Source organism: Geospiza fortis, unplaced genomic scaffold, assembly GCF_000277835.1.
Source record: "Geospiza fortis unplaced genomic scaffold, GeoFor_1.0 scaffold55, whole genome shotgun sequence".
NCBI classification, from domain to species: domain Eukaryota; kingdom Metazoa; phylum Chordata; class Aves; order Passeriformes; family Thraupidae; genus Geospiza; species Geospiza fortis.
The window spans coordinates 9,405,525-9,425,600 of NW_005054308.1; the positions used below are offsets into that span (position 1 = coordinate 9,405,525).

Genomic DNA, 20,076 nt, shown 5'->3' on the forward strand with positions numbered 1-20,076 from the left:
GTGTGAGGCACCATGGCACAAGCACCCTCCTCCCCAGGGCTGTTTTCTGACGATGAGGCTGCAGCCTCCCCTGTGCTCGAGTCCACAGCAACGGGCTTTGGGGCTGACCTGCGCAAGGACCTGCTGCCAGAGTTCTCTGCCATCTCCCCAAACCTGGAGGGCTCTCAGGTCAGCTTGGAGCTCTTCTGTCAATAACAGAGCAGCGTTTTCACTCATGGCTGCTGTTCTATGTACAAAGGTGGTGTGATAAAAAAATAACAGAGACTCTTTAGAAGAGGCAGCAACAAGATGCTGCATTTGGGGGGGAGCAGATCCTGGGAGAGCAGTGGGCAGCAAGTGGGTGCTGCTTGGGGTGATGCTTGGTTTTGATGTTAGGCCTTTGGTTTGTTGGCCTGATCTATTAGATAAACAAACAATCAAAAAAAATGCTGGTGGGCTTGGAAATGCCTAAGAAAGCTTCTGGCATTGTTGGTGATTTTGGGACCAGAGAAATTCCTCAGCACTTGCAGCATAGCCAACATGTGTGCTCCATATTGTGGTTCCTGTTAAGTGTTCCCATGGGGGGTTGTGTGCTGCCTCTCTGGCTGCCATATTTAACTTGTGCTGATTCTTACAGGCTGTAGCTGAAGACAATAATGGAAAATTAAAGGTTTACCTCAGAGTTCGACCTCTGAAATCTACAGAAGTAGAAAAGGGGGAAGACCAGGTGAGACACTGAATGAAGCAGCGTCTGAGCTGGCTGTGTGCCTGCTGGGAGATGCTGTTGTCCTTTGCTGTCTATCCTCCTGTAAGCCACTGCAATGATGGATTTTATGTGTTCTTTAGGGCTGTGTCTGTATTGAGAACTCCGAAAGCCTTATTCTGAAAGCTCCGAAGAATTCCTTCACCATGCGGAGCACGGAGCGAGGAGTGGGCCAAGCAGTGCACAGATTCTCCTTCACCCGGGTAGGTAGCTGGGACAAACAACCCATCTGGAAGTGATTTGAGCTTAAACCAGCCCTGCAGCTTGAAAAGCAGCCTTATTCACATCCACTGACCCCAGGGCACTGCTTGAACTCTGCAGTCTCATGCAATCAGGTTACTTCAGGTTTTAGTTGCTGTTTTATTAGTTTTTTTAATTTAAGCTGTTTCTGACAACTCTTTTTTGGCAGCAAATGGCAAACTCCTGTTCATGAGGCTCTAAACAGACTAGGGGCTGCAGTGATATGAAATGCTATTGGATTAAATAAATGAGCAGCTTGTTTTTGTAGGGAGCTCAGCTGGAATTGCTGATGGGTCTCTTGCTCATGGCTAGTGCAGGGAACAAAGAACCATGTAATATCACTTGAGCAACCATCAGCAAAGGCTAGGAAAGATCTACATAAAGCCATTTTTCCTATGTCTTGTTTGCAGATTTTTGGACCAGAGGTAGGGCAGAAATTGTTCTTTGATGAGACAATGAAGCAGGTGGTAAAGGATGTGCTGAGTGGGCAGAACTGTCTGGTTTACACCTATGGCATCACCAATTCAGGGAAGACTCACACAATTCAGGGTAAGGAAAGCACCAGGTGTTGTGGGGCCTGTTGAAGGAATTGTTTTCTGTCTTCTGCCTCTGAATCCTCAGCTTTGCTGCTGTTCTTGCTGCAGGCACTGCCCAGGATGGGGGGATTCTGCCTCGCTCCTTGGCAACCATCTTCCACAGTGTGGGGGACCGGCTGTACCAGGCCATGGACCTGAAGCCTGCCCTCTCTACTGAGGTGACCTGGCTGGACAGCAGGCAGGTGCGCCAGGAGGAGACCAAGAAGCAGATGATGCTGCAGAAGGGTCTCTGGGAGGTAAGGACAGGCCCTCTGGGGGCTCAACAGCAAGAGGAAAGGGGTGGTGTCATGCTACCTGCATGCTCCTGTTCCTTGTTTCCTTCAAGGAGGAGCTGCTGACACCGCTGAAGAGGAGCCACAGTGCTGAGTCTCAGCTCCAGGCCACCACCAGTGGCAGCTTTGACAGTGGAGTTGCTGGGCTGTCTTCAACCAGCCAGCTCACCAACCATTCAGACCTCAGCCAGACAGAAGGTATTTCTGGAAGCCTGCTGTGTACAACCTGCTGCTTTTTGCTGGAGGATGAGGGAAGAAAAGGGTGATGACTGTTTGGATGCTGTGTTGTGGGTAAGGGAGAAAAGGTGCTGTAGCCTCAGATTTTTCCTTTGAAAGATGCCACATCAGAAGAACTCTGCATATATTTTGCCAATATCAGAAGAATTCACCACTCCATAATAACCAAGCCTTGTGAAATGAAAAATTGCTTGAGATTCACTCTCTTCATTCAAGGAATGTGGTTATTGAGCAGCTGATTGCTGTGAGATGGGGATTGCTGGGAAGGAGGATGCCAGAGTGGCAGGCTGCACTGAGCACTTGTGCTCTGACTATCAAAACCAGGAACTACCAGCTACTCAGGTATCCAGAAGCATGGAGTGACTGAGATAACAAGGACTAAAACTTCAGTTATGCTGGAAAGAGTTAATGTTTGAAATATCTTTTAATTCTGGAATCAAAATTGAGTATGTATAAGTCCTTACACAAAGCAGGTGATACTGTTAAAGGAAACTTTAGGCTCACTGGGAACAGGCATTAGAATAGATGTAAATAGGAAGAAGTAAGTAAAAGAATTTGTTTCTGGAGTGGTTTTGCTTGCTGAAGGAAATATCTTGCTCTAGACCTAAACCATTCTGGTTGGACCCATAAAAAGCTGCAGTCATGATTTGTTTCCCTTCCTTTTTTTCTCTTTTTTCCCCAGAACTGGGCCCTTGCTGGGCTGACTTGGATCGCATTTCACTCACCAGCCCAGGAGATGTGCAGTTCTCCATCTGGGTCTCTTTCTTTGAGATCTACAACGAGTTAATCTATGACTTGTTAGAACCAGCTCTGCCTGGGCAGAACCGCAAGCGGCAACCGCTGCGGCTCTGCGAGGACCAGACTGGCAACCCCTATGTGAAAGGTGGGTTTGCCTGCAGGAGAGGTTTGGTGGCCTGCTAGGAAGGCTTTAGGGCTGAGTGGGTGGGTGGCTTAGCAGTGATGTGCTGGAGAGCCCCACAGAGAGCTCTGATGTTGGGATTACGGGATTGTCAAATCTGTTGATGTCCAGAACATGCAGTGGTGAAATTGGGGCTAAGTTTTCTTATCAAACTGCTGTGCCCAATGCATGCTTGCTTTCCAGATTTGAACTGGATCAATGTCCGGGATGCTGATGAGGCCTGGAAGCTCCTGAAACTGGGTCGGAAAAACCAGAGTTTTGCGAGCACCCACATGAACCAGAACTCCAGTCGCAGGTCTGAAGGGAGAGGAATTCTTTAGGCAGAAATACAATTCTGAGGGGCTTTTAAAGTTTGCTTTTGTTTTTTTTTTAATATTTGCATGCTTCTTTACAGTCACAGTGTGTTCTCCATTCGGATTCTGCACTTGCAAAGAGGCGGCAGTGAAGTTGTTCCAAAAATCAGCGAGTAAGTTTCATGTTTTTTTAGGATTTGGGTGTAATCTCAACTTTCTTGTCCCTTTGGTTGAGGGCCTGGGGTACAGGAAGTATCTTGATGATGGTGTTGTTGAAATTACTTGGAAAGAATAAATGTTAAGTCTTGGAACTGACAGAGTTTGAGGAGTACTGCAAGGTACAACTTGAGGTAGTCCTCAGGCTTTTTGAGTGAAGGTAAATGTGAGCATCCTTATCCTTGCAGCAGGGCTGATTTGAGTGCTGCTGGTGCCTGTTCCTGGGATGTATTTATCTGGAAAGTGGCTGTTCTGAGGACTGGCAAAGGATCTTAGAAGTTGACACTTCAAAGCTCATTTTGCTGTTACCTTGTGTAACACCTACACTTAAGGCAGGCCCTTCTATCCATCAACAGCCCAGGCACCCCAAAAGAGTGGTCTGTGCCCTGATGGGGAAGCTGGGAAGGTGACTGCAGGGTGTCTGAAGTGTAAACCTGATATGGCAGGAAAAAGGCTGTAAGTGATGTGAATATCACTGTGTTTCCCTCAGGCTGTCCCTGTGTGACCTGGCGGGCTCTGAGCGCTGCAAGGACCAGAGGAGCGGGGAGCGAATGAAGGAAGCCAACAACATCAACACCTCCCTGCACACCCTGGGCCGCTGCATCGCCGCCCTCCGCCAGAACCAGCAGGCCAGGTGAGCAGCCACTCCTCCAGAGGGAGGGTGTGAGGGGTTTGCTTTGCTTTCCCTGCTCACTGGTGTCTCTCCCACAGGACAAAGCAGGCGGTGGTTCCGTTCCGGGACAGCAAACTGACCCGCGTGTTCCAGGGCTTCTTCACCGGGCGCGGGCGCTCCTGCATGATTGTCAACATCAACCAGTGTGCTTCCACCTATGATGAGACTCTGCACGTAGCCAAGTTCTCAGCCATTGCCAGCCAGGTGAGTAACACACACCAGGATCATGGCATGGTCAGGGTAGCTTGGGTTTCTCCTGCTTCTGTGGGACTTGGTCCCTTCCCACCACAAGGAGAGGGGGCATGCTTGTACCTTGTCCCTGTGCTTCTCCAGCAGTTATTGCTTTCAGATTCTGCTAAACTGAAATGTCTGACAGGTTGCAGAGAGGGGCTGGCTGTGTTTAAAGACTACACAACTTCCAGGCTTTGCAGATTGGTAATGGTGGTCTTTTCCCCTTCAGCTTGTTCAGGCACCTCCCACAAAGCTGGGACTTCCATCCTTAAAATCCATCATCAAAGAACACAGCAGGCGACTCAGCCAGGGTCCAGAGGCAGAGCCAGAGGAAGATGTGGAATCAGAAGAAGACACCGAGGATGAGGCAGATGTCTCTATGTATGAGAAGAAGGTGGGCCGTGCTTTGTTTTACAGCCTTCATGTGGATGCAAGGTCAAGAACATGACTGTTAGCTTTGGCCTGGGGAGCTGGGATTGGAGCTCAGAGAGAGCCAAGAGAGATGACACAGAACCTCAGAAGGAAAAAGGACGCAGGAAATTGGGAATCCTTGACAAAAATATTCTGCAGTTGGTCTAAATCTGACACACATGCTGAATTTGAAAGCACTTTGTCATCTGTGGAATAGTGGCAGTAACAGTGCAGGTGCAGACCTGTAATTCCTTCTCTGCAAGGGACATCTAGAAAACATGCAGATCAGGAATCTAAATGGGGAAAAAAATAATCAAACTTCCTAGATAAAGCAGGCAGTGGGGATAGCTGGAAGATCAAGATGAAGTCATGTCCCTACAGAGACTCAAGCTGTCATGTGCCAAGGTAGCAAACCCTGGCAACTTTTCTTTCCAAGAGACTGAACCCTTAAATCTAGATCCCTGCATCCTGCAGACATGGCATTACTTAGTTTACCCCAGGTGTTAACTCTGTAGCAGTGTGGGCAGCAGAGCTGTGTCTCTTGCAGGACCTGCTGCAGATGGTCGAGGCTGCACGGGAGCTGCTGGCGCAGGAGCGGCAGAAGAAGCTGCAGCTCGAGATACGCCTGCGCGAGGAGATCTGCAACGAGATGCTGGAGCACATGCAACAGAAGGAGCAGTGGTGGAGGTACAGCCTGTGCTGCTCTCCCTCCCTCTGCTCGGGATGAGCTACAGCAGCCAGAACTGCCAGATCCTGACGTGGGATTGGTTGTTCTCTTTGTAGCCAGCACGTGGATGCTCAGAGAGAGCAGCTGGAGGAACTCTATGAGGGCAAAATGAACATCCTGAAGGAGTTAATGACTGACCACTACCAGGAGGAGATACAGGTTTGTTCAGGGCAATCAGGAAAGCAGCAGTGGGTTGGGAAGAGACTCTGGGTACTTGAGTCCAGGAAGATCTTTATGCAAAGTGAAAAGAAAGATTTTGCTTTCTGAGGTATTTTTGGTGGTATTATTTCATCTCTTGGTCCACAATTTTTTCTTCTTGTCTCCTACTTTATGTAGCCCACTAGGCTTCTTAATTTTGAACAGTCAGTCTGAAAGCTGATGTACAACCATCCTGACTTGTCCATTTGTTCAACATGATTCTCTTCCCCCCTTACTCCTTGCACTAGTGGCTTGATTTGGGCTCTTTGGATTCACAGAAGCTGTGTAAATTTCTCTTCTTGCTCTCAGTTGTCATGATGGGTATGGACCTGTCCATATTTTCATGCCTACAGCATTTGAGTGACCTCTGGGACTTCTTGCAGACTACTCTGAAGATGCCAACTCCCAAAACAATCCCTCTTCTTTAGAGCCTGTAAAAAAGTGCTTTAGGCTCCCAGGAAGTGGGTTTGTTGTACTCACTTAAAAGTAACCTTAAAGGCTGGGTTCAATGTGTGAAGTGTAGGATTGAGAAATTCTCCAGGAATAAAGACACAGAACGTTTCAGACAAGTTGTGCTACAAAATTCTTGTTGACTCTCTGAACAAACTTCCTTTCTCAGGAGCGTGATGAGGAGATTTCAGAGCTCAAAGCTGCCTTGAAGGAGACCAAACAAAAACTGGAGAGCCTGGATGCCAAGCAAAAGGACTCAGAGCAGAGTGTACGTCGATCCAAGCGAGCGGCCACCTCGTCTGCTCTGCAGCAAGAGCTGGCAGACACCAAAGCCAGGCTGGAGCAGTGTCAAAAGGAGTTGAATTCCACAACTGCAGGTACAGCAGCAATGCTGCACCAGTTCTGAACCCTGCTGAGAGATCCCTGTGCAGGGTTAGAGAGACTTCCTTCAGGGTACATTGGATTTGGACACCCTCAAAACATTATTTGACTTGTAGGTGACAGGAATAATGTGCTGGATGGACAGTTTCACTTCATTTTCACAGGAAAATGGACTTTAGCATAGGATAATCCTTCCATTCAAAATCTTAAGCCCCTTTGTCTAAGTGAATGGGAGAAGCCTGGAATGTTTGTGCCTTTCTGCACAAACTCAAAAGCTCTTTCCAGCTTGCCTGTGGCAGCTTGTCTCAAGGGAAGTCCTGAATTTCAGGAATACTGAAAGCTGATCAATGTCCTGTTGCTCACTACTTTTTGTCTGTTCCTAGAGTTGCACAAGTACCAGAAATTAGTGGAGCCACCTCCCTCTGCCAAACCCATTACTATGGATGTGGACAGGAAGCTGGAGGATGGACAGAAGGTAACTCCAGTTCTGTGTTACAGAAAAGAACATTTGCAGGGCAAAGTGGTTGCCAGCTTAAACAGAGTTTGGGGCTGCTGTTTCCAGGTTTTTAAATAAATGAAATGGGTTTGTTGAACTTACAGGAGTTGTTGAAGGTTGTGTAGTATCTGATCACTCAGATGGGGATCCTCCCTCAGTGCTGCATGTCTGAATTACCTTGGAGTGGCTTTGTTTGCAGAGCAGTGCCAAAACCAGCTGTTGCATTAAACCCCTCTCTTCTAGAATGTCAGATTGCTGCGTGCAGAGTTACACAAAATTGGGGAGTCTCTCCAGTCTGCAGAGCGAGCGTGCTGCCACAGCACAGGGGCAGGGAGGCTGCGAGAAGCCCTGGGCATGTGTGATGACATCCTGGCAAGACAGGTGATGTGTCTGCTTTGGTGTGGGTTGCATGGGGGAGAGGGCTCCAGTCTGTGTGCTTTGCCATAATCAGAGCAACAAAGTTCTTGCTGCTGCAAATAGAAATTATTTATTTGCTAGTACATATTTTGTGAGGGGAGCTCTATGGCTGATTTTTTTTTTCAGGGGCTGAGTTAGTTGTGTATTTACCTCTCCACAGAAGACCCAAATTGTTCCTGTTCAGTTCACTGGCAGCCTGCACTTAAAGTAGAATTCAGAGTTCTCATTTCCTTATCCACTCCATCACAGTTGCTATGGCAGCATATTTGCAGCAGGATGGAGTCAGCTTTGTCCCACCCTTACTGTTCCTATGTGTTACTGAACTGCTACACTGTTGACAGTAGAAGCTTTATGCATGGTCTTATTTAGCAGAACAGTTAGTGAATTTTGGCAAAAGGCTGTTTATCCTCCTCAGTTCACAGTAACCAGGGAGTTAAGACAACTTCTCGTTGTACCTGATGGGAGCATACAAGAAAGCTGGAGAGGGACTTTCTGTACAAGACCAGGGGGAATAGCTTCACACTGAGGTTTGGATTAGATATTAGGAAAAAATACTGTAAGGATGCTGAAGGACTGAAAACACATCTCCTAGAGAAGTTGTGGCTGCTCCATCCCTGGAAGTGTTTTAAGGCCAAGTTGGACAGGGCTTGGAGCAAGCTGGTCTAGTAAAAGCTGTCCCTGTCCACAACAGAGAGAACAAGAGGAACTTTAAGGTCTGTTCCAACTCGGAATGGGCTTTTCTTTCTATGATTTGATATTTTTATATTTTTTTAATATAACTATATCTCGCCTTGCCTTCCTCAGGACCAGACCCTGGCAGAGCTGCAGAACAACATGATGCTGGTGAAGCTGGACCTGCGCAAGAAGGCAGCCTGCATTGCTGAGCAGTACCACACGGTGCAGAGGCTGCAGGCGCCGCCAACCTCCGCCCTCAAGAAACGCTTCTGTGCCAACAGGGAGAATGTGCAGCCCAATCAGCCTCCTGGCAAAAAGCCCTTCCTGCACAACATCCTGACACGTTCAGCCACCCGTCCTGTGGCTACCAGAGGCTGGCAACTTCGTTCAGTTGCTCTATGACTTTTGAAAAGGAGGTCCCTGCCCCACTATTGCTGGAACAGGTGGCAAATCCAATATAATAGCATCTGGTTTTCATTGTGCGCTTCTTTATTGTTATTGTAGCTGCTTGAGACTTATGTAAACATCTCTGGATATGTATGTTTAAACTTTCAAACAATACCAAAGTGGACAAAGTGACCTTATGTGATTTAAACACTATACTGAAGAAAGTCTTTAACTGTAAAATAATGCAGATGATCAACTTGTTTAACAAAAGGACAAGATAAAGATGTGTTCTTGTCTGTGTTGGCACACAATTGAAAAAATAAGTTCATAAGTTTCTCCTTGAAAGATACTTTGCCTTCCTTGAATTATAATCCTTTATTGAAGTATACACGTTCTAGGCCAGGGTGGCTGGCTCGGATCTTGGCTTGCAAATCTGGCTCCAAGCGCGACACCGACATGGAACTGAGCAAAAGAAACAGTGAAGGGGTTACACCAAACAAGTAGAAGGGAAAATGAGATGGACAATGTATCTGCTAAACATCCTACATTGTCAAAAGAGTTTTCAGATATTTTTAAATCTTTTATCCAGGAAGCAGGCTCACAGACCAGGGCACATGAATCCCTGCTCCAAGGGCAGTGGGATAGTCCATGGAGTCAGGAAATGGCTGTTGCTATTACCATGAGGGTAAGGATCCACTTCAGTGCTCAAGTTGTTGCTGGCCATTGAAACTTACCTTCCTAAAATGGTTTTTATTAAATAGAATGTATTTTCCTGTTTAACTTACTATGTCGTTTTATTCAGTTGAATACAAGATTTGTTTTTATGAGAGCTGGTTCACAGTAAAGTGAGTTAAGCTGCCAGGTCATTTGAACAGCTGCAATTTCCTGAACACAGTTCAAGGTCTAATCTTCCTCTGAAGTGGAGAGCCCTGGCTGAAATCAAGAACTGTAGCATATGTGCTGGGTTGGTTTGTCAAGTCATCTCCAGGTAGCCTAGTGACACTTGTTTACCACAGTTCCCTGTCCTAGGCCAAGCAGGGAGACAGATGGTGTCAGCTCTGTTGTACTCAAACAACACTGAGAATTGGCTATTGTTTTCTGGAAGGCAAAAGCTGCCTCAGTTCAGCATTTTAATGGACTCGGCTCCAGCTTGGGTTGTTTAAGGTACAGCTGGCAGCTTGTTGAGTTTAGACAACCACTATTAAAATGAGAGAGACAGCTGAATTTAAGGCCCTGTTGATACTATGTACCAAATTGAGCAAAGTTTTTTAAGTAACTCATTCCGATTTCATAAGGATTTCAGCTATAATGAATATTATTTCTAAGACTCCTTTCAGTACTGAGCTACTTCTGTGTTGATGAAAAAGTCTGGAAAAATATTAATCAAATAACAAATGAGCACAGATATTCCAGTGCTGTTCTGTATAAATAGAAGAGTTTCCAGCTGAAAATAAAATGGGGTCTGACTTATTTAGTGCATCCATAACTTCACTGGACATGAATATATTGTATAGAACTCATCTTGAGCTGCTGGGGTTTGTAAACAACTATTATATATTACTGATGAGTAACATAGTTACTACTTCTCTGTATATTCTCTTGTTTATCACCTTTGTTATATGGGAATTAAAACTGTGCTTGAGCAGGCAATGACCCCGTGTTTGTGTCTGTGTGCAGCACCATGACTGGATCTGGAATAACACTGAAGTGAGAATAATTCCCAGCAGTACCCACCTTTTCTGAGGAAACAGTGCACAACACAGGGGAGTTGCAAACACGAGACTAGAGGAGACAAAACCAAGGTTACAATATTTAGGGTGCTAAGACAGAATTCAAAAATCTTATGCATGATTTAAGTAAAAAGCTTTCTTGTTTTCTGTACACAGTGAGGTAAAGTTCCACAAAGTGCTTTGTAACTTTTATTTCTCACTGCATTGTACCTTATGAAATCATTACCTACAAATAGCACCAAATGTTTCAATATAATGTTCCCAAATTTGTCCAAATTTACCATTTGCTGTCCTTACAGTGCTTTACCTTTGTGTGCATGACAACAGAAAATGCCAGAACACAGCAAATTAAACCCTATTAACCAAATGTTTCCAGAATTATCAACCTCCAGGATGAGATTCCACTGACTGTTCAGAGGTAGCAGCCAAAGCATTTTTTCTAATCAAGCTGCCACATTCCTTTTTTTGCCACTCCCTTTCTCCCCTCCCTCTGCTTTTCTTGGCAGCTTCTTCCCTACTAACGGCTTTTTAGTTTTTAACATGATATTTCATCAGTTACAGAGATGGAAATAACTGCTGTGCCCTCAGTAACTCTCAACCTTTTTTCCTTAAAAAAAAAAAAAAAAAAAAGGCAAATATTGCTGCATTCTCAAAACCCCTACAAGTATCTCTTAAGACAGCAGACCCAACCCAAAGAAACCACTTACCAGAATCCAACTAATCCAACCTGAATGGGAGCGCTCATCCAAGGAAATTTCTGTTGAAATAAAACCACACACAGTGAGTATGGACTCTTTTCTTCCTGCTTCTCACCTTCCTGGAATTCTTTTAAGAGACAGACTGCACCTAAAAGACTCTGAGATGATTCTCAAAACCCCTACAAGTATCTCTTAAGACAGCAGACCCAACCCAAAGAAACCACTTACCAGAATCCAACTAATCCAACCTGAATGGGAGCGCTCATCCAAGGAAATTTCTGTTGAAATAAAACCACACACAGTGAGTATGGACTCTTTTCTTCCTGCTTCTCACCTTCCTGGAATTCTTTTAAGAGACAGACTGCACCTAAAAGACTCTGAGATGTGAAGGCAAAGCCCTGACCAGCATGGCTTCATGCTGAGCTCCACTTTGAGAGCCAAATCCCTCTGGAGAGCAGCAAGGAAATTCCCAGGGAATCCATGTACGCAGCGGTCCTGAGGAAGTGTCAGAAACTCCACTGAGTGCCTGTTTGACTCAGGACCTGCTCCTGGGCCTTTGCTGTGAATCTCACAAGCCCAGAGTAGCACCAGAGCTGAAATTTGGAAGTTTCCAAGTGGTGCTGCCCCACCTCTGCAGGGCACAGGGAATTCTGCCCAGGCATTCCAAGGAAGAGCTCAGTCTGGTTACAGCTCCTTCCCTTTGGTGGCATCAAATGGTTTTAACCTGCAACTAGAGCCACCAGCCATAAATAAAGGAGATGTAAATCTGCCTCTCTTAGCCCTTTCTCCTGTCATATGATTTCCCCTGATGTGCAGGAACTTGTCCCTGTAGCAACACTCCAGTTCTGCAAGAGTTCACCTTTTATTGAAGGAAAGAAGGATTTGAGGACTGGGGAAACCAAGCTGAAAAAGCAACACATAACCCACATGCCTCATTAATTCTGTAACTTTTGCAGAACTTGAATATATGCCAAGAATTTTTTTTTTGCAGGCTTTTAAAATTATTTAGGAATCCACTCTCATTGGTAGAATTTCAGTGAAGTAAACCCAGAGCTGTTCAGTGGACACTGCTGCCTCTTGCTCCATTAAGAGCAGAACAGACACAGCTGCCATGAGGACACAAAGGGAATTTTAAAACAAAATAGCTCATGAGGTAAAAATCACTTCATACAGTTGATGATGTTTTCAGTGAAGATGGTGTTTCTGCAAGAAGAATTTCTCAAGATAAAGAAGTTAGAGGGGAAAAAATGGTGAACAAAAGCTGGACATTGTTTGAGAGTAGAAATGGGCAAAGGAAACGGAGAAAGCTCAGGAGGACAAAGCTCAGGGCTGAGGGAGGTCACAGCAGTGTCTGAGGCAGGGAAAATGAGCCTGTGTGGAGCAAAACTTCTCCAGAGCCTGAGGGACAAGAAACAATGTAGAAGACTGCTTCTCTTTTCTTTATTTTTTTTCCTGGAGTCAATCTGTAATGCAGAAATGAGCGCAGGAAGAACTGGGCAATTCAGCAATAACCTGCAACAACAGATAACAAATGGAGACAGAAAACAACAGCAAGAAGAGTGAAGGCAGCAGAGCTTTGCTGTTCTGGCATTCCCTGAACACCTCCATCTGACCCTCAGCTGAGATAAACTCACCCCAAATTTTCATTTTATGCCCTGGGAGAGTCCATGCCAAGAGGTGGAGAACACAAGCCAAACCCTGCAGTGTCTCTGAGAAGGGAGGGAGGGGGATGCTGTGCATTGCAGGGGAGTCTGGGACCCAAGGGTTTTAACAGAAAAGCCCCAAATACAATTTTATAACTGAAAAAGCTGTTGGAAGGTGCCCTGAGAGGAATAAATGGTTTTATGCCTTTGTCAGAGTTAGTCACTGATCTGAGAGAGAGAGGTGTCTAATACAGACTCCATAAAGAACATGGAGTTTATGTGCTGGAACATTTTTTGCCAACTTGATCTGAATTCCAGCCTTTATTTTTCAAGAATGTTACCAGGCTGCACTAATACAGAAAGATGGTGAGGAAAAAGTAACACTGGGAGGTCAGAATTAAGAACTGGAGTTGCCCAGGAAACAACATAAAACAATAAAATTCAAATGCAGGCTGCACACCCCCATAAAGAGAGAAAATGGAGAAACTACAAGAGAAAGAACAGAAGAATTCAGTGTGTTAGAGAACTATCATTTAACTCAGGAAGAAGGCAGTTCCCAATGAATTAGGATTTAATTTCCAGATGTCTTTATGACATTTTAGTGGTTAGTGCAAACAGAGAAAATGGAGAAATGATAATTAAGCAAACAAAAGCCATAAGGAGAATCAGCTTTTCTCTAACTGCCTCCTTTCTTTGTTGGATATAAAAATCTGTCAGCTTTCCTATGTCTGTTTTCAAAAAAATAAATAAATGAAATGACAGTGAAATTAGGAATGTGTGGAGGACTTCAGGGCATAAAACATTCAAGAACAATGCTTGAAGGAAAAGGCTCTCTGTTCTGGTTTTCTAACAGCTCTGAATAGAGATTTTAGCTGCAGATTAAAAGATCCCAAGGAGCTTGCTTCAAGGATGTATGAGGAAACTTCTAGAAGCAACTTGGATGTTAATACAATTTGCAGAACAGAAGAGAAACTGTAGCTGAAGCTGTGTAAGAGTAGTAACAGAAACTAAAACTTTAGTGTTGATTGGAATTTTCATAGGTTTATATAGAAAAAACCAATCTATGTCTTTAGGAGAAAAGTTACCTGTAAATAAAACCTATAAACCCTGTACCTCAGGGCAAGGCTGATTATGGATCCTCCTGTGCAGCGGGTAAAATAACCTGGTTCTGCACAGAGCTGGTCAGGAGTATGGCCATAGGGATAATGAAAATAGACATTCTGCAGCCTGATCAATTACTGCTATGCTGCATCATTACATAAACAGGCCCCAAAGCTGCTGCTGAAACCAATGGCAAAAAAAAAAACTTCTACAGATAAAAATACTTCTTCGAGGCAACTTCTTTTTGAAGCAGTAAATACGTGCTTGTGTTCCAAGAACATTCTTGAGGCATCTTCTAGCAATAACTTCTGGGAATGTTGTTAATTCACACCAATGCCTTGGTGCAAAACCCTGTGGGAAAGTGGGGGATGAGCTGGGCTACATGACCTACATCTTATCCCAAATATCAGAGCATGACAGGCTGCTCTGAGACCAACATCCCAGGAGCATTTCCTTCTCTCTGTCTTACTGCAGACCAGCTTTCTAATTTCTTTTATCATTTCACAACCATTTGCCTATTTTTTGGCCTTGTGTGTTGCTTAAGAGGCTTTGGCAAGCAGTCAGGAATTATTTCCAAGAGTGGTGGAGAAGCAGAGGCCAAGGGTAGTGAGTTAATAAAGCAGTGTGGGGATGGTGGTGGAGTGCTGGCATGGGATGGTGCTTCTCAAACCCCATGAGGACATGCAGAAGCTGCTTGTTAAAAATGCAGCTCATTCCTTAATGGGTTTAACACTAATCTCTACCAGGTGTTACCACTGGCTACCTGCAGAGCAGTGTTTCACCTGGATTCAGTCTCTGAGGCTGAGGGAGAGGACAGGATGGTACCAGAGACCACTGAGCAGTCACTGCAGAAATCGCTCATTTTGGCTGATCTGAAAAATTCACAACACCCTTATGTTGATTACACCACACAAAAACAGCAGGTACTTGTCTCCAGTCCCTGAGGATTGCTGCAATTTCTTCACAAATGTCATGTATTTGTCAGCTGAGGCAATGGCTTTGTGACATTTCTCACACGTCAAATACATACAAAATAATTTTTCCCTAAATTTTTTTAAACAAGGGTTAATTTTCCAGGCAATACATTCTCAAGAACATCACAGTATCACAAGTTGTGGTGTGTTTGGATGCCCTGCAGGCTCACTTCTTCCAGGAGATAAAAGCAGCACACACAGATTTTTACCCTGAAACTCAAATGCCACATTTCCTGTTTTTACACTGTGAGCAAAAGTGTTTTCTGTTAAAAAGTGGGAGGGAAGCAAAGCACTTTAGGGAAAAAGAAGTTTTAAGACTGGAAAACAATCACAGAACAGTTTGGGCTGGAGGGACTTTTAAGATCAGCCAGTTCCCCCCTTCACTATCCCAGGTTGTTCCAAACCCTTTCCAACCTGGCCTCGGACACTTCCAGGGATGGGGCAGCCCCAACTGCCCCAGGCAATCTGTTCCTGCCTTATAAGTACAGAAACCCTTTCAAGTGGGGTGTGTAACTGGGTAATCTCACTCTGCACAAGAGACACAAAAGGCAGAAACAGTCAGAGATAAAATTTAAATGCTTTAGAAAGCTTTATCTTAGACAAACAAAACCATTCCAAACAAAATATTCCTCTGCTTGTCCTCCTTGTCCCCACACAAACTTTTCCAAGGCAGGGTCTGGTTTTTTTCCTATTTTTTCTAACAGGAAGGAGACTGATTTTCTTGGGCTTCTTGGGTGGGTCTCACAAGCAGAGGCCTTGCCCTGGAGCTACCAAGCAATTAAATTAGAGATATCAGCAGTGAGGATGAAACTCCCTTTACTGGTAAAGAATTGAAGGGTTCCTCACCTGAATATTATTTCCCTTTACATCCAGTAAATTTTAAATGACCATTTTCAAAAGAGATTTTTACCATCAATTTTGTTTGCAAATTAAGATTGCTACTACAGCAGGTAAGCAAAGCCTCCTTATTGCTACCTTGAGATAATAATTTTAATAATGCTACCAGCATTATTAAAATGTTCTTTTTTTTCCCAATAAATTGTATTCCAAGACTCAGTACAAGGAAGGTTTATTTCACAGGAGGAAATGTGCATTCTAAGAACAATTATAAAAGTAACAAGGATGTTCCTATTTTCTCAATGTTACCTTGCACTGTGACAAAAGGAACCAAGTTATCTCTAAGGAAGGCAGAAGGAAAGAGACAGCTGTAAAGCAAGTTCTACAGGGCTGTCCTCCCACAGTGTTTGGGAGGCAAATATGAAGATTCAGGAAGTATTTAAAATTCATTAAAATATTAACTTGGGGTATGAAATACATAGAGATAGATTATCTAAGACTAACCTTTAAAAAGGCTTTCTTTTCCAGGGTATTCATTATGAATGGAGGAATTGCTGCAAATAAGATAAAAAAATGCATTAACCTTGGAGAGAATGGCACTTTGTTTTAATTTTCTGTTTAGCTGAACTAATACCATAACACAATTTTCACAGCTTTTTGTCATTCACTGAGTTTTCATTTCACATTGCCAATTGGATTGGTATTTACAAAGGTGAATAATAAAACATTAATAAGCAAAACCTGCAATTTCACAAGTAACTAAACCTGAGCTCAGTCATTTGGCACTGGCAGAGCACCTAAACCAACTCCAAGCAAGTGGAATTTGCTCCCATTCCTTTGCTCTCTGCATCTTTTCTGCAGAAGCATCCCAGGAGCTTCCCTGCTGCAGCTCAGTGAAACACACTGAGGATGTCCCCACATTCCCCTGGGGAAGTTCTAAACAGAAAGGCAAACACTGCCTGGGGAGCTGTAAGGTAATCTGAACCCTGATGAAAACCACTTGGATAGAACAGAATCTCCTTCTCACAGCAGGGATTGATAATCAGGACTGCACAGGATTTATCCTTACCCATGCCAGGAGCAGCCATCAGAATCCTGGATATCACCACCTGGGCAATTGCCTGCTGAGCTGCTTTGGATGAATCACCCAGTCTTTTTCCATCCTCATCCGTGACAGGAATTCCAAACTGGATTTCCCTGTTGAATAAGGGGTAAAAAATAAAGCAGTGATGGATGTGAACTTATTTTTTCGCCATTTTTTGACACCTTATCTTTGTTCCTTAAAATTGTCAACTGCAAGAATTATGTGGTTTATTTTATTTTCTAAGTGAGTCTGTTTGCAACATCCCTTGACACAAAAAAAATTCAAAAGGCAGAAAAAGATCAAGGAAAAATATGTTGAGAAGTTACCAACTGAATATTTGTAAGAGCAATCTGCTGCTTGAGTCTGGTCACAGCATTCCAAGGGGAAAAAAAAAAGAGATTATTTTTCTGTGTTCCACAGAAGGGAGAGGTCCCTTTACACATTAATTCAGAAAAGTGGAATTTTCTGGACTGCTCTGGAAGTGGAGCCTGTCCTATCTGACAGCTCATGGAACACAGGAAGATTATTTTCACTGAGTTGAAACAGAAGGCTCTGTGAAAAATCCCCCCTGGCATCCTAGTCTGAGCTGTCATTTCTACCATGAAGAATATACTTGAAAATATAAAAGGAGGCACAAACCAAACTATGTTTCTGTAACTGCACTATTCCCTATTAGATCTTTTGCTCAAGTGCAGGGTTAGGTGTTAAACTCATACTGGGAGAAGCACAGAGAACAGCAAATATCCTCAGGACTGCCTTTATTCTTCTCTTCAGATTTTACAAAAGATAAAATACTACCACAGATCAACTTCCATTGTAAAGTCTAAATATTCCCTTTTCTGCCCATAACCTTGTGTCTATAATAGGATGCTTTAAATTTGCTTTTCCCTACTATTATTCTTATTCCTAGTCAAATCACAACACAGAAAAAAAGTTTGTTTCTGACAAACTGCACATTTTTGTCACCTCAGTGATTAAACAGAACTGCAGAGCCTGACTTCTATGACTAAGCTCTGCAGGTGGGATTTCAAGAACCATTTTTGAAATGACTGTTTTTCCCAAGTGTAGCTGCTATTCAAAGGTCCATGTGATCAAAGTTTTGAAGTAACTGGTTGCTGAGATCCAGGACTGAAGAACTCTTTGGTATTTATCTGAAGAGAATTATTATGTTCTATTTTATAGCTGTTACAAACAACCAGTCAAAACCTCATGCATGAGGTTTCTGCAAGGTTCTGAAACAAGCTAAAGATCCAAAATGTGCTTTATTTAGTAACTTGCTGATGTACCAGCTGAACAACATCTTTTCTTCCAGCATGAGTGATCTCTGTTCTTTTTCCTACCTTTGTCTCATTAGTGGAATATTGATGCAGTTGGCAGAAGCAACAGCAGCAAAAGGAACAAACCTCCCTATAAGAGGCGAGACGCGCTGGAAAACACAGAGAGAGGAGAAAAAAGGAAAACAAAAATGTACATAATCATTGTCTTTATTGAAATGCTTCAGCTGCTAATGACAGCAGCTTATTTCCTTCACATTAAAATTCAGTGAAAACTCACTGGTGGGGCAGAGGTAGAACAGGCTTCAAACAAGAAATAAGTCATAAATGCTTCTCTCAGGAGTGACCAGTGGCAGGAGAGCGGGAAAACCATTCTGAATTTAGTAGCATCACAGGGAAGTGTAATTACAACTCCAATTAATTTCCCAAGTGTTATTAGATGCCTTGAAAGATGAAAAAGAAACTGGAAAAAAGGCACCTTATCAAACAGAGTTTGCATGAACTAAACATGGGCTATTTGACAGATATGCATAAACCCATCCCCACGGGGAAAAAATAAAGTTGGGATCTAAAGAAAGGAGCAGCCATAACAATTCCACAGTGGGAGCTGTGCATGACACAGATACAGCAGAGGAGAAATGAGCTGTGAGCTTCTCACAGGACATCAGAGTTTAGTAAGAATAGAAAAAAAAATACCAGCAATACCTTTGCTAGTGAATTAAGTCCTAAGGCTGTAGCGACAGCACCTGTGGTGGCAGAAACATAGGCTGTTCCCAGCTGGCTAAAAGAGAAATGAAAATGTTTGTACATGCACAGCTACATTGAAAAACAATTACATTTTACACACATAGCTATGTCCCCCCAGAAGTCAAATAGGCTTTCTTGTGCTACTGCAATAAGGTGGGGATGGAAGATCTAAATGGGACACCGAATCAAACACTTTGATTTCACCAGCAGTAAAAATCATATTTAAGCCACATTGTAATACTGAATCAGGTTCTGCTGGTTGTGCATTGCTGCCTGTTCAGCATTTTCTCAGGTACCTGAATGAACACCTTGAAGGATTACTTCTTTATTTAATTTCCTAATTGCTTAACCTAGTAAAATCAGTTTGGATTTCCAAGGCCATGTCTATAATAGTAATTAAAATCAACCATACCAAACCCCATACACCCAGACCAGCTGTGTTGCAAACACTCAAATCCAGCCCAACTTGCCCCAAACCACACTTTACATATTTCCCAGCTAGGAGGTGTCTCTATATGCTGGAATTCACAGTTTGCTCCCAGACATCTTTAAGCAAATCAGCCCCAAAACCAGAAAGTCAAGTACTGCAATTCCCGTTTTCTATTCATAGAATCATAGAATGGTTTGGGAGGAACCATGAAGTTCATTCCATTCCACCCCTGCCATGGGCAGGGACACCTTCTACTATCTCAGGTTGCTCCAAGCCCCATCCAGCCTGGCCTTGGACACTTCCAGGGATGGGGCAGCCACAGCTTCCCTGGGTAACTGTGCCAGAGCTTCACCACCCTCACAGGGAAGATTTTTTCTGTTTATCTAACCTAAATTTCCCCTCTTTCACTTTGAGATGTCTTGCTTTCTGCATATATTTAATCTCTTTCCCAGACATCAAGTAGGAACAAGCACAGACCAGTTGAAGGAATCTCTTTTTGTAAATGAACTCTCAGCATGGTGTGTGCTGGCACTGAGAAGGGGGCATAGTGACACAACTAAAGGCCCCACAAAATATCAGCACAGAAATATCCTGGTAGGACACCAAACTGATGAGGAAAACTTGCAAATGGTTGACTGAGCCCTGAAGCACTGACTCCTGTTAAATCCTGCTAAGTGCTCTTGACCAAGGTGCTCAGGCTTGTCTTTAATGGCAGAAATGGAGTTCTCAGCTCTGCCCTTCCCAGACTTCTCATCTGTGCATATCAAATTAATAATTAGTACAGATGGAAAAACTTATCCCTGTCTCACCTCAAACTTTAATGCCCAACCATGTTCAAGTACACCAGAGAACAATTTCTATTCATCAGAATGATGAGGTTCAGTGCCTGACCTGACAGTGATGGGGGCATCCCCGCTCCTGTTGGTGTAGTTCACTATAGCATTGAAGGACTGGTTGACCCACTGCCAGAAAAGCACTGCTGGCGTCGTTCTTGAAA

The 20,076-nt window shown here is 43.8% G+C and overlaps 2 protein-coding genes across 2 annotated transcripts in view; one reads left to right on the top strand and one right to left on the bottom strand.

The window, feature by feature from the left end:
- KIF20A (kinesin family member 20A) lies at window positions 1-10,214 on the top strand. Its single transcript, XM_005418798.2, has 18 exons — window positions 1-168; window positions 617-706; window positions 826-945; window positions 1,393-1,531; window positions 1,627-1,814; window positions 1,904-2,048; window positions 2,770-2,970; window positions 3,190-3,301; window positions 3,401-3,472; window positions 4,006-4,149; window positions 4,227-4,392; window positions 4,649-4,813; window positions 5,378-5,517; window positions 5,614-5,716; window positions 6,375-6,582; window positions 6,970-7,061; window positions 7,326-7,463; window positions 8,304-10,214. Exons 1-18 carry the CDS (start codon window positions 13-15, stop codon window positions 8,574-8,576), a joined length of 2,652 nt encoding a protein of 883 aa, XP_005418855.1. The 5' UTR covers window positions 1-12; the 3' UTR covers window positions 8,577-10,214.
- SFXN1 (sideroflexin 1) overlaps window positions 8,646-20,076 on the bottom strand; it is a 21,255-nt gene continuing 9,824 nt past the window's right edge. The window contains exons 4-11 of the mRNA XM_031066849.1: window positions 19,971-20,069; window positions 18,608-18,683; window positions 17,969-18,054; window positions 16,614-16,741; window positions 16,049-16,098; window positions 11,218-11,267; window positions 10,296-10,343; window positions 8,646-9,023 (exon numbers count right to left, since the gene is read on the bottom strand). Coding sequence (XP_030922709.1) covers window positions 8,927-9,023; window positions 10,296-10,343; window positions 11,218-11,267; window positions 16,049-16,098; window positions 16,614-16,741; window positions 17,969-18,054; window positions 18,608-18,683; window positions 19,971-20,069 — 634 coding nt within the window. The 3' untranslated portion in view covers window positions 8,646-8,926. The remainder of the gene's footprint in view (window positions 9,024-10,295; window positions 10,344-11,217; window positions 11,268-16,048; window positions 16,099-16,613; window positions 16,742-17,968; window positions 18,055-18,607; window positions 18,684-19,970; window positions 20,070-20,076) is intronic.